General features: G+C 35.0%; 1 protein-coding gene across 5 annotated transcripts in view; it reads right to left on the bottom strand.

Moving 5' to 3' along the window:
* Positions 1 to 13,513, bottom strand: part of LOC112054536 (ras GTPase-activating protein raskol) — a 230,303-nt gene that overhangs the window by 127,869 nt on the left and 88,921 nt on the right. For all 5 annotated transcript variants that reach the window (XM_052881290.1, XM_052881291.1, XM_052881287.1 and 2 more), the window contains exon 4: positions 10,656 to 10,839. In XM_052881290.1, the coding sequence (XP_052737250.1) occupies positions 10,656 to 10,839 (184 nt within the window). The remainder of the gene's footprint in view (positions 1 to 10,655; positions 10,840 to 13,513) is intronic.

Raw genomic sequence — 13,513 nt, 5'->3', positions numbered from 1 at the left:
CTGTTTACAAAAATCATCTTTACTATAATTACTTAATTATCATATACTAAAGATAAATCCAATTCCCTTTATAATTAAATTATTAGATTGTATAGAATTTTTATCTGTGGCAGCCCTGATGCAATACGCAGGACAATAGACAGAGGCATCAACGCGCCAGCACTATCGGCCGAACAGTAGGTTCCGCACATCGAATATTAAAGACCAACTTAGCTTTAGAATTTAGACCATTATTGCGTGCACAGTAGTGAGACAGTTTGCTTTGCAATATGCGAGATTAGATCTATGCAGCGGAATGTAGGCGCGTCTAGAGTTTATTGGTGTCTAACACAAACTGAGTATAATAGTGTTAACTTGACTTAACTGAACTTAACTTCTTGGATTAACTGTACTCTCGTAGCCCTAGAGTTAAGATTATTTTAAGTTAAATTAAGAGCGAATAGAAAGCAAATATCGAAGCTTGATAGACCACCCCCTTCCTGAAGTAATGCACGTAAACTGCGGTACCAGGAAGGAAAGGAGGAGATAAGAAGAAAAAAAAAGAGTGAATAGACATCTTCTCCGCAAGCTCGTTCTTACTTAGAATTAATCACTAATTTATTGAAGCACGATTAATTGTATTTAAGTATTCATTCGCATACCTATCTAACGTCAATAATTAAAGTCAAGTGTTGATAATTATTAAAGTGTTTTTCAGATAGTATGGGTACGGTGACAGTCAGATAGTTCATAATACGTACTATTATCGAGAATCGCGGCAAACTTTCAAGAGTGAAACGAATTGTCACCAGCACCATCACACATGAAACGAACTGTAGTCTTCTTTATTGGTCTATTTACATGGCACATACCTCTTCTCTGCGATAAATATATCGTACATTTAAATAATACTACCACTATGACCTTGCAGTACAAATTCTGAAGCTCAAACAATTAATGTATTAAAATTAAAGGTTCTCTAGGTATGATTCGCGTAGGCCTATCGGAATAAATTATGTTTTGACTTTAAACAAAGTAATAAATAAGATACATCGGTAATATTATATTGCATATTTAATAAAATGAGTCACTGTATGTATGTAAATGACCGGGAAAAACGCGCACCGCCATATCTCCGCAGTATGAGGTGGAAGTTGGAATCAAGGCTTCTTAGGGTTGGCGATTTTCAAAACCACCCACATTTATATAACAGTAAATAATCTCACGAACCAGTACCTACTATGTAAACAACATTTAAGCCTCAATAGCTCAACGGTAGGAGCGGTCGGACTCATCACCAAGGCGTGGTGGTTCGATCCACGCCCCGTTGGTCTATTGTCGTACCCACTCTTAACACAGTCTTTCCCGACTAGTTGGAGGAAAATGGGAATATTGGTCATATTATAAAAAATATGGCAAATATTCTTTTTAAACAATAAAAAAAATAATAACTTGTGCCATTCAGTCATTGGCGAAGGTAGTGTAACGGTATTGTTTATTAGCTCCTGGGTATTGGAATTAAAATATTGGCAAAACTGCAAGGACTACCGAATGCATAATACATTAATGCTTTAAAAAAAAAAACAATACAGAATATAATATGTTTTTATAGTAAAGGATAGTTGTACTTAGTACAACCGGTTGTAAAGCGAAATGCGACCAGATGGACTGAAAAATTTAAAGCAATGGAGAAAATGTTTCACTTTAACAATACCTAAACCGAAAACTAGACCTCACACATTTGACTGCGATTTTTATCCACAGAGCTATTGAGGCTTCAAAACATGGCGGCGCCTTAAAGCGTGTTTCCTGCAAAATCCGACACAGCCCTGGATGCAAGCGGACAATAGACAGACACTACGTCGGTACATCGCAGCGATGCCTCACTGGCACAATTTGAGCCTGAAATAGTCACACCTACCGCATTTTATGAAGGCTGAATGTTTATCAGCTCATGCTCTTAAAATGTATTTTTTATATACGTAATTTGAAGATATTATCATTAAACGCGATACCACGAGGAATCGTGCTTCTATTCGCTACACATTGAGCTCAGTTGCTCCGAGCAAAACTTCGTTAGCAACCCTTCGCTAAAGACCGTTGAAGTTAAGTTTAAAAAAATCCTTAAAAGTGTTCTTCCAAGGGTCAGACCATTGGAATCATGAACATGATTCTTCATAATATACCTAGGAAGACCCACTAAAACTTGCTACCACCCAAAGCTACCGAAGTCCAAACTCGACAATCGACTTCCGTAAGTACCTACTACCTATGGTAAGAGCATAGAGTGACAAACGGTCGTCGTCGTCATCAACCCATATTCGGCTCACTGCTGAGCTCGAGTCTCCTCTCAGAATGAGAGGGGTAAGGTCAATAGTCCACCACGCTGGCCCAATGCGAATTGGCAGACTTCACACATGCATATAATTAAGATAATTCTCTGGTATGCAGGTTTCCTCACGATGTTTTCCTTCACCGTTTGAGACACGTTATATTTAATTTCTTAAAATGCACACAACTGAAAAGTTGGAGGTGCATTCCCCGGACTGCATTTGAACCCACACTTTCTGCAATCGGAAGCAGAGTTCATGTCCACTGGGCTATCACGGCTCGACAAACTGTGAGCCTTCATAATATGCGGTACGTCTGGCTATTGCAGACTCTCAGTGATATTCCCCGAGCCGAGGGAAAATTGAAAATAGACACCAACGCAATTTCGCCTACACAGAAACTCATTCACTCCCGCATGGTTGTCCCGGCGTCAAAGAACGCATTGCACTCTAAAATGTGCAGACGACATCCGTAAACACAGGACGGTACTGGCTTAGGAAATAAGTATAATATTACAGTATTGTTTCCAGTTTATAAATCGACTGGCAAACGCAAATGACTTCGTTTGCATAGTTGCGTTAGTTTTTGGTTACTTCTTTATCTATTTAAAATTAATACTCTATTGCGATCTGACCAGTGACGCTAAAATGCGAACAAGTGAAGAGAAATAGACAAAAAATAGTTTTCATAAAAAATCGGTTGTCTGTAAAGTCGGTTTACTGACGATAGTTGCACGTGGCAACGTCATAAGAAAATACTGATGGAATGGTTGCATTTTTCAAAAGAATATACTTATACTTATAAGAAGTAATCTTAATATATATAAATCTCGTGTCACAATGTTTGTCCTCAATGGACTCCTAAACTACTTAACCGATTATAATAAAATTCGCACACCATGTGCAGTTCGATCCAACTTGAGAGATAGGATAGTTTAAATCTCAAATTATAGTCGCAATTTTAATTTATTGCTAATTATTTGTCTCTATAATTATAAAAGAAAGTCGTGTTAGTTACTCTACTTATAACTCAAGAACGGCTGAACCGATTTAGCTGAAAATTGGCAGGGAGGTAGTTTAGAGCCAGGAGAAAGACAAAGGATACTTTTTTAGGGGTAGGGTAGGGGTAGGGTAGGGTTAGGGTAGGGGTAGTGTAGGGGTAGGGTTAGGGTAGGGGTAGGGTAGGTTTATGGTATAGGGATAGGGTAGGGGTAGGGTGGCGGTAGGGTAGTTGTAGGGTAGGGTAGGGTAGGGTAGGGGTAGAGTAGAGGTAGGGTAGGGGTAGGGGTAGGAGTAGGGTAGTGTAAGGTAGGGATAGGGAAGAAGTGCAAATAAATAAATTAATAAGTCAAAGCGAAGCTTGAGTGGGTCCGGTACTCTTATATAGGAATTTATTTACTATATAGGAATATTATAGAAAGTAAGAGTATTACTTTCTATAATATTCCTATATATAAAGGAATTTATTTATTATGTAGGAACATTATAGGAAGTAATACTCTTTCAAACAAAAAAAGATTTTTTAAAATTGGTTAATAGTTATGAAATAACAAAAAATAAAAAAAAATAAACATACGCGTCGAATTGAGAACCTTCTCCTTTTTGTGACGTCTATTAAATATCGTCCAATGACGGCGGAGTTGTCTAGCCCTATCTCTATCGTCCCAACCCAGTAAAAGAGAAAGAGGTATGTCCGGTTGCACCACCATTGGTTGAATTTTGTCTACTTTTCTACTCTACGAGATTATCTCGTTGGGAGTCAAGTAACAAATCAATCTCAATCAGTCAAAAATCTTAAAAACAAATTACTTTTTTAGAGCTTTTCATCATTTTCTAAAAAAATTCGACGTTCAATGTCGTTACAATCCTAAATATTTTAACAAAAATGTACAATATGAACTGAAAAATAGTGCAGACATAAACTGAAAATATCCCGTTCAACGCGACATACATACATATGCAAATAAAATGAAGAGTCAATTGAATAATTGAACGGCGAGCTTAAAATAAATGAGCTATAGAGTCAACGCATACATCTCTATAACAAAACCACTGAAATGCATTCATGATAGTTGATGTCTGTCTGGCTCACCTTTACAAACTACTGCCATTTAAAACCCCTCCGTTGGCAGTGAAAATCAGGTGACATTTTCCATACCACTTTTGAATTATCATTCTTCAACCCTCGCCTCGACTTCACAAGTCGATTTTTTCATAAAATGCTGAAATGGGTTGTCTAATTTAATTTAAGAAAGTCTGCCAATCCACATTTGGCCAGCGAGGTGGACTGACCTAACCCTATTCTATCACAACTCTCATTCTGAGAGGAGACTCGTGCTGAATAGTGAGCCGAATATGGGTTGTTAATGATGATAATGAAAATTATCCCAAGTAATTACATTTAGTCAAGTAAATTTACCCTTAGATGACTGGGCTGTATTGGTTTACGCGAACGTCTAAGTGGTAAGTTTCATTTGAATCCATCCAGTAGTTTCTGAATGATACAATTTTAAAAATGCTTGTCATTAACTTATTTTTTAATTGATTTGATATTAATGTGATAAAAAATTGAAATAAATTTGAAATTGAAAATTTTTTTTAATTGATTTGCTATTGTCACGATAAAAAATTAAATTTTCTCAATAAAACAAGCGATAATAAGATACAAAGCATTTTTCATACCTTAAACTCGATAAATATGGGCTTTGAGGTATAAAAAAAGAATGAACCAATTAAACTGTAAACAGAATAACGTCAGCGATATTTTAAAAATCTGTTTATTTATGACTCTGATAGTCCGTTCCGAAAAATTAAAAAAAATAACAGTAGTTATTAAACAAAATAAACAAATGCATTTAACAACATACTAATAAACAACAACAATAACAACAGGATTTATTGCAGATACCTAGTTTCTTACACGTAATTAAATGTTTATTATTTGGTGTAATAATAGATTTTCCTGGTTGTTCCGTTTGAATTAACCGCGCGATGATAGCGGAATAATAATAATGAATTTATGTGCAGCTCAGGAAACAGACCCATAATAAATACGATTTATCGAGGTTTACAAAGTTACCTAGTTATTAAAAAAAATGCATTTTCCAAACAAGTTAAAAAATGAAAAAAGAAAATGGATTTTTAATTGAATTCCTACCCGCTTTTGATATTATGATAACTTCTCGTGACACAATTTAAGCAACAATATTTATTTAAATACAGTTGTGAATGTACTAAACTATAGGATGATATTTTTGTTTTCTTTTTAAAAAGAATAGAAAAATTAAAAAATATATAAGGCAATCTCTTTTTTTGAATTTTTGGAAATTTTAAACTGTCGTTAAATCGTGGTCCAAACAAGTTAAAAATGAAAAAAAAAATGGATTTTTAATTGAATTCCTACCTGCTTTTGATATTATGATAACTTCTCGTGACACAATTTAAGCAACAATATTTATTTAAATACAGTTGTGAATGTACTAACTATAGAGTGACTTTTTGTTTTCTTTTTTTAAAAATAATAGAAAAAAAAAAAAATATATAAGGCAATCTCTTTTTTGAATTTTTTAATTTTTGGAAATTTTTAACTGTCGTTAAATCGAGGGACAGAGTTTCAACTGTATATATGCTGAGCTGTACACCCTTGCTTTTAAGGGTTACAGACAGACATGCTGTACTATCTGAATAAATTTATTTATTTCTTTCTTTTCTTCTACATAATTTTATATACAGTGTAAACTTCATGTAACATCAAAATAGAAATAGGGAATGAAATAGGGGTTGAAAGTTTACCGCCCGAGAGAAACTTTTGAAGAAAGAATTACCTAAAATATTTTAGTATGTATTTTTTTTCAAGTTTTTTGTACACGATCTATATAATTTTACCTAGTTGTGACAGCACATGGAGTGACCACTTGTCACCATGGTGACATTTATCCAACATATCTACGTGTCAAACAATTTTTAAAACAATAATTAGTTATTCGCCGTTAACCACATTGTCGTGCGTATGACCACACGAGCTACGTCCTATGTTATTGTAATCTAGCCTTTATGTTATAAGCAATACGGATGATAATGAAAACCTTAACATAAAGCTTGGAGCACATTAATATTCAGGTCATAGATGGACGCTCGTCGAGTTCACAGGAACCGATGTGTAAGCCGCACCAACAGTTCAATTAGGCTACCACACCATGACTCAGCTTTTGACGATTCATTTATTAACTAACTGATGTCAACTATTTGACCTAAAATTTCTTTTCAAAACGAACTTTTCTATAGGAAAACCAATCAAACAAAATGCAAATTTTCCTGCTCTTTGTGTACAAATTATTTCCATTTACTTATTGCGATTCAGATTTTTTTTACAATGCCTTTGAACCAAAGCCAAATCTGACTGCGGAAGGATCCTAAAGTTTTGTGTTTATATTATACTAGTCAACGCCCCGCGGTTTCGCCCGCGTAGTCCTCGTTCTTGTGAGAAAACGGGGATAATATAGCCTATGACACACTGTGGCTTTCTAGTGGTAAACTTCTAAATCGGTTCAGTAGATTCGGAGATTACCTCTTACAATACCACAAACTTTCGTCGTTATCAACCCAGATTCGGCTCACTGCTGAACTCGAGTCTTCTCTCAGAATTAGAGGGGTTAGGCCAATAGTCCACCACGCTGGCCCAATCCGGATTGGTAGCGTTACACAAAATGAGAAGAAAATTCTCAGGTATGCAGGTTTCCTGACGATTTTCTCATCGTTTGAGACACGTGATATTTAATTTCCTAAAAAAAAATGAAATATCACGTGTCTCAATCTGTCTCAATATTTAATTGTGTACTTTAGTTTTTTGAAAAAAGATCAAATGAATGATTGAGTCTTTTACTATTTCAAATCAATCTAATGTCTCACAGAAAAAAATATCAAAGTTCAAAGTGATTGCAAATTTCCTTGCAGATCAGAACAGTCTGTATACTATTAAAAAAAGTTGTTTTAAATGAAATGGGTTGGTAGAATTCCCTCTCCCTGACACACGTCAAAGCGTTGTAGAAACATGTGAACCTACTCGTTACTAATTTAGAAATGCACTCTCGTCTCGCACCGGCAACGTTTTCTATTTTAGCTCCGTCAATCGATTCTGTGTTCCCTGTGATGACAAACTCTGCGATGACAACATTTACAATGAACTACAAGAAAAACATAAATTAAGTAAACGAAATCTTGGCCAGTGGTTTTATAAAAGTACTCTTTCGCTATTCAGGGCCGCTGTGTCAAATCGATCATTATGACAATCTTAATGATTGTCATAATGATCGCCAAACTTCCTTAGACGTTGCACTATATGAAGACAAAATAAAAAAATATCTTTTACTCTTAGCCTATGAACACATTGCAATTATAACTTACCAGTACCGAATAACGTTTCCACGTAGTAAATAAATGTATGGTACTAAATTTACATCATGCAAATGATGGTATGGTATGGTTCTTCATATGGTAAATGACTAAACAAAAAATTCTTCATATTTTTTTTTATTCTCTACAAGTTAGCCCTTAACTAAAATCTCACCTGATGGTAAGTGATGATGCAATCTAAGATGAAAGCGGGCTAACTTGTTAGGAGTAGGATGAAATCCACACTCCTTTCGGTTTCTACACGACATCGTATCGAAACGCTAAATCGCTTGGCGGTACGTTGCTGGTAAAGTGGTAACTAGCCACGGGCGAAGCCTCCCACCAGGCAAAACAACATAACCGTGTTCCTAAAATTAATAAATATGTTTTGTACTTTGGGATATTTTCGTTACCACGTTATGGGTATACGTACATAGAATACAATATTATATGTCTTGTTATTGGTTGCGTATTTACAGTAACGGACAAGACAGTATCAATATATCTTTACTCTAGTATCACTCTTGCATCGCTGACCTCTTTCAAGAATGGCAGGAAAACTACAATTACAAAAAAAAACATTCTAATAAGAACAGCGAAGATGTGGAATGCCCTTCCGGCTTCTGTGTTTCCTAACACTTATGATTTGTGCACCTTCAAGACAAGAGCGAATAGGCATTTTCTAGGCAAGCGCGCTCCAACCTAGACCTCATCATACTTTCCACCAGGCATGATTGTAGTCAAGCGCAAGTCTAATATAAATAAAAAAAAACATATTTTTTCATGTAAACGATGGACTAAAGCAAAATCAGGTGACATTTTTATTGTCTTTTTTTAAATATGCTACGCGTTAACACTTTAGTTGTTTTATCGCAAAGGGGATTAAATGTCACACCGTCAAGGGAGCAATGTCAATTAAAATCGCCGGACCCTAATTGTGTCCATTTTAGCTCGATTGCGCCAGACGAGCGAAGGGCGGCGGCCGGCAGACTATGAAAACTGTATTGCTTCTGAAATGCGCTTTATTGAGCGTACCGTCCATAGATAATTCAATTTATTTTAATCATAAATTTGTTTTTTTTTTTATTTTTAGACCATTTTGAAATCAATAAATGTTACCGGCAAACGTACGATAACCTTTTAGACGCTAGATGTATTACCTATTTTATCTGTATTTTGACTAAGTATTATAGCTAAAAACTAACTGTATTAATACTAAATATGTTGTTTAGTTTAGGTAATAGATATCTACCACATCAAATTAAAAAAAAACTTTGTTCACATTATTATTGTACATACTCATGTTAATTTACAGCTTTCTAGTAGTAATAGTCTCTTTGCTAAACCGCGGACAGACAGACGGACATGGCAAAACATGGCGGGTTCCTTGTGGACTGCGAAACCCTAAAAATCCACTCCAATCTTTCAATCAATTTCTTGTTATCCAAACGTTTCTCATTATCAACCCATATTCGGCTCACTGCTGAGCACGAGTCTCCTTACAGAAATGAGATGGGTTAAGCCAATAGTCCACCACGCTGACCCAATTGTGTTAGAGTTATCGCCATTATGGCTTTCTTATAGCTGGCTCATTGGCCGATAAAGCTTTTGCATAAAATCTATACTAATATTATAAAGCTAAAGAGTTTGTTTGTTCAATTGAACGCGCTAATTTCAGGAACTACTGGTCCGATTTGAAAAATTCTTTCAGTGTTAGATAGCCCATTTATCGAGGAAGGCTATAAGCTATATATTATCTCCGTATTCCTACAGGAACGGGAACCACGCGGGTGAAACCGCGCGGCGTCAGCTAGTTACGGTATAAAATATTCATTATGAGTTTCTAGTGCCTCGTTATAATAGCTTATTTTTAAGACTACTATTATATTTTTATAACTCACTAAAAAATATGAATTGTGTTTCAAGCAAGTATGTTTTAGTCATATCTTTAAAATAATCCATAGATACAAAGTTTCCAAGTTGACATCAAGTCACCTTTCGTAAGGAATTTTAAAAATAATCTGGACATCCGTAATAGGAACAGACAAACAGTCGTAAGTATGCGGCCGGGGCGTAAACTCACTCTAATCGATTTGTAGCGGATGGGTGCACAAGCGTCACTCCACATCAATTGTCATTTACTTTAGGGCTGACACAAAATAATCGTTATTATTTTTAATTAGTAACTAAAAACATTAAAAAAAACATAATTAAAATATTTATTAGAAGTTATTCACTTTACCTATTATTAAAATCTGTGGGGGAATCGATGAGGATCTAGCCCGCAAACCTATACCGCGGCCCAAGTACTGTACCTGTAATATTCTTCAAAATCTAGTACTTCTTCGTATTCTTCTATTATCTTAATAACTTAATGAATAGGTATCCTACCTATGTTTAATTTCATTTACTATTGATTTTTTTTTAACTTATATTCTCGACAAAACCCCTGTTTCAACCCTGTCTTGCGACATAATTTTATTCTAAACTCATAAACAGTATAAAAAACGTCAACAGTTGTAAAGAAATGCATGTAATGGACTGTGACTAATGACCCACTTTTACTAGAAAACCATGTTTACTAGAAAAAAAAACGAATTAACTAAATGCAATGTAAAAATTAATTACCTATTACAACAATGTAAAAAAAGATTCTAAAATAAAAATAATATTCAAAAAAAGAATGACTTATTCATCATAGACACAGTAATTAAGAAGTTTACATTATTTGTCTAAAAATTTTACTTTTTATTTACAATAAAAGCCATCTAGGGTGTAGTAGATACACTTCAAACACACGCGACATCTAGTGTCAAAAAATAACAATTCAACATACTCTACAGATGGCGCACTTACAATATTCAGTCAACATCGCAGCTTAGCGTAGTACCACTATTCAACGCTAGATGGCGCTAGAACAATTTAAAATACCGTTGCTTTTAAATGTAAGCTTACCTTGCGACGGTAAAGCCCGTAATGAAATGGCATCTTCTTCGATATCATCTTCGGCTTCTTCTTCTGTAATAGAAGGCGGTGCAGCCCAGCATCGTAACCGGACTCCGTTACCGGCTGTGTTGCCTCCATCTATTCTCACTCGAGGTAGGCTTCGAGTCGCGTATTCTCCGTTGTTATTGGCAGCCTGAGAAACAAAAATGTCAAAATAAACATTATATTCAATGGCAGGTAGTCATTTAAAGTTAGAAATAACAGGCATCAATACATTATAATGTAGTAGAATCAAAGCAATTTATTAGACACCGATATACATAGGTATACGACATTATTATGAATGTCGTATCTAACGACATTTTATAAAATCATCGCAAAAAGTGAACCGAATTTAGTTACCTACTCCACTGAGCGCACACATATACAATTTTGTGTTTAATTTCATGATATATTTATGTAGGTGTATATAGTTTTTACACTTCCTAAACACAACTCGATATTGTAGACAATATTTGGGTATTAAATAACTTTCGTCGTTTACTAAGACAATTAACCCCTTTTGTTCGCCTAGGTTTTGACGTGTTAGGTAATTTATGTTTTTTTACTTATAGTGCATACCTTTTTTGCACTTATAGTGCATACCTTGTGCTCGCCACTGCATATCTCTATTATAAAATCTTTAGTCGTATGCTACTTGTACACATAATATTATATCGTGAAATTTATTTTAAAGTAATTTTGTCTAACAATGAAATGAATCGCGTTACTTATAAATAAAATAGCAGAAAACAGAATGCAAAGTATGTGTATTGAATAGGTCATTATACAACTTGACTCAATGATAATGTCACGATACTTATTACATACAACGACGCATGTGCTGTATTAATAATACATATTTCTATAATTATAGCAATTATATTCCCACGTCCTTCTATCTCCTTTCTAATACGGCCTGAATCACTTCAATCGACGCAATGTTTAAATTGAATAGAGGTTATCGCATCTTAAATTTCTGATACCAAATACTATTGAAGTTTATCTTAAAATCGGCCAAGTATACCTTAAACAATATCGTCGTCGTCATCAACCCATATTCGGCTCACTGCTGAGCTCGAGTCTCCTCTCAGAATGAGAGGGGTTAGGCCAATAGTCCACCACGCTGGCCCAATGCGGATTGGCAGACTTCACACACGCAGAGAATGAAGATAATTCTCTGGTATGCAGGTTTCCTCACGATGTTTTTCCTTCACCGATTGAGACACGTGATATTTAATTTCTTAAACAGTTAGTTAAACAATATACAACGGTCCAATTTTAATATGATAGCGTGTCTTCAAAATTTAAAGGAAAAGAACATAATCTAATTCATTATAAACCTGTTCGAAGCCTTTGTTATACTATATACGAAAGAGGCACCTTGTAGGTCTATATTTAAGTAAAATGTTTTTAATCATTAAGAAATACTAAAGCTACATTTTGTTCCTCTGTATGTTTATCATATAAAAGTAGGTAATTCAATGTTCTGGATAGTTTAGCTAATTGGCGTAAATACAATAAAACTAATTTCTGTAAAATGTAAATGAGTAGAATTCAGTAGAATCTCTCCTTTTCGACCTCGTACAGTCGTTTAATTTTATTTAAACAGATTAACGTTACAAAAGTGTATGCATTTCTATTGAATGAACTACTCGTGTCTATTATTGAAAAATCTTAGAGCGTATTAGTAGAAATTAAATTAGACTTTACTACAAAATACGAATCACTCATGACAATTTGATAACGTCCAAATAAGCGTTCTATGTAAACCTGCTGGCCTATTCACTAATTTGGTCTTTATTAACAACCTATTAAAATAAACATCAAAATAACTGAGACCTACTGTATGATATCACTTTTTTTGCCTTTGACAAAAGACATCAAGGAATGGCATAAAACTTAATTTATACCTTAAATTATGATATAATTCTATGTTTAAATAATTTGACATGTAAAAATGTCGTGTCACGGTTTTTGCACATGTCCAAAACGGGTTGACCGAATTAATGTTTTTTTTTTTTGCATTATTTCGCAGGTATGACAATAGGTCGTAAACTTGTTCGCAATTTTCGTATTGTTGTATGAAAGAATGTGGCAGGAAAACTTTTTCCGGGTCAGCAATCTATTCTATTACAATAATGTGTTCCATAAACAGTCGTTTTCTCACGTCGCGTCAACGCATTTTCATTTAAATTATAAATACATGCTGGAATGTTATCTAAGCGATGGTATCTAAATTCTAATCCATCTATTGCATAACATGCCATGATATTATAATCCAATTTCAAATGTAGGTACCAGGCCTCGTTTCTACGATCACTAACGCTTGGAAAACTAGAAAGATGGGAATGACATTTGCTATCGACAGGTCACGTGATCAATATCTGTCATTCCCATACATTTTTCTAGTTTTCGAAGCGTTTGCGATCGTAGAAAGAGAATCGACGTGCCACTTGGCTAGGGGGGTAGGTTTATGTAGGATACTTATTTGGACCTTATCAAATTGTTATAAGTGATTTGCATTTTATTACCAGGGCCGGCCTGCCCATACGGCGAACGGAACTGTCACTTTAGGCACCAAATCCTTAGAAGGCGCCTAAATGGAAAAGAAATTTCTTTTTTTTCAATTGTCTATATTTTAAGCAAAGAGATGAATGAGGTATCAGGTGCGTGCGAATAGAGTGCGCGGGTGACATCGCTTCGCCATCCGGTGTCCGAGAGTATGATTTTAGAAGTTAATAGTTATCGATATTTATTACCTACTTCTAAAATCCTAGTCGACCGTAGCGGTATTGCGCCTGATTTTCAATTGGTCACTCCAGAGT

This window comes from Bicyclus anynana, chromosome 4 (assembly GCF_947172395.1).
Source record: "Bicyclus anynana chromosome 4, ilBicAnyn1.1, whole genome shotgun sequence".
Lineage (NCBI taxonomy): Eukaryota > Metazoa > Arthropoda > Insecta > Lepidoptera > Nymphalidae > Bicyclus > Bicyclus anynana.
This window is presented reverse-complemented; position numbering and strand designations above follow the sequence as displayed.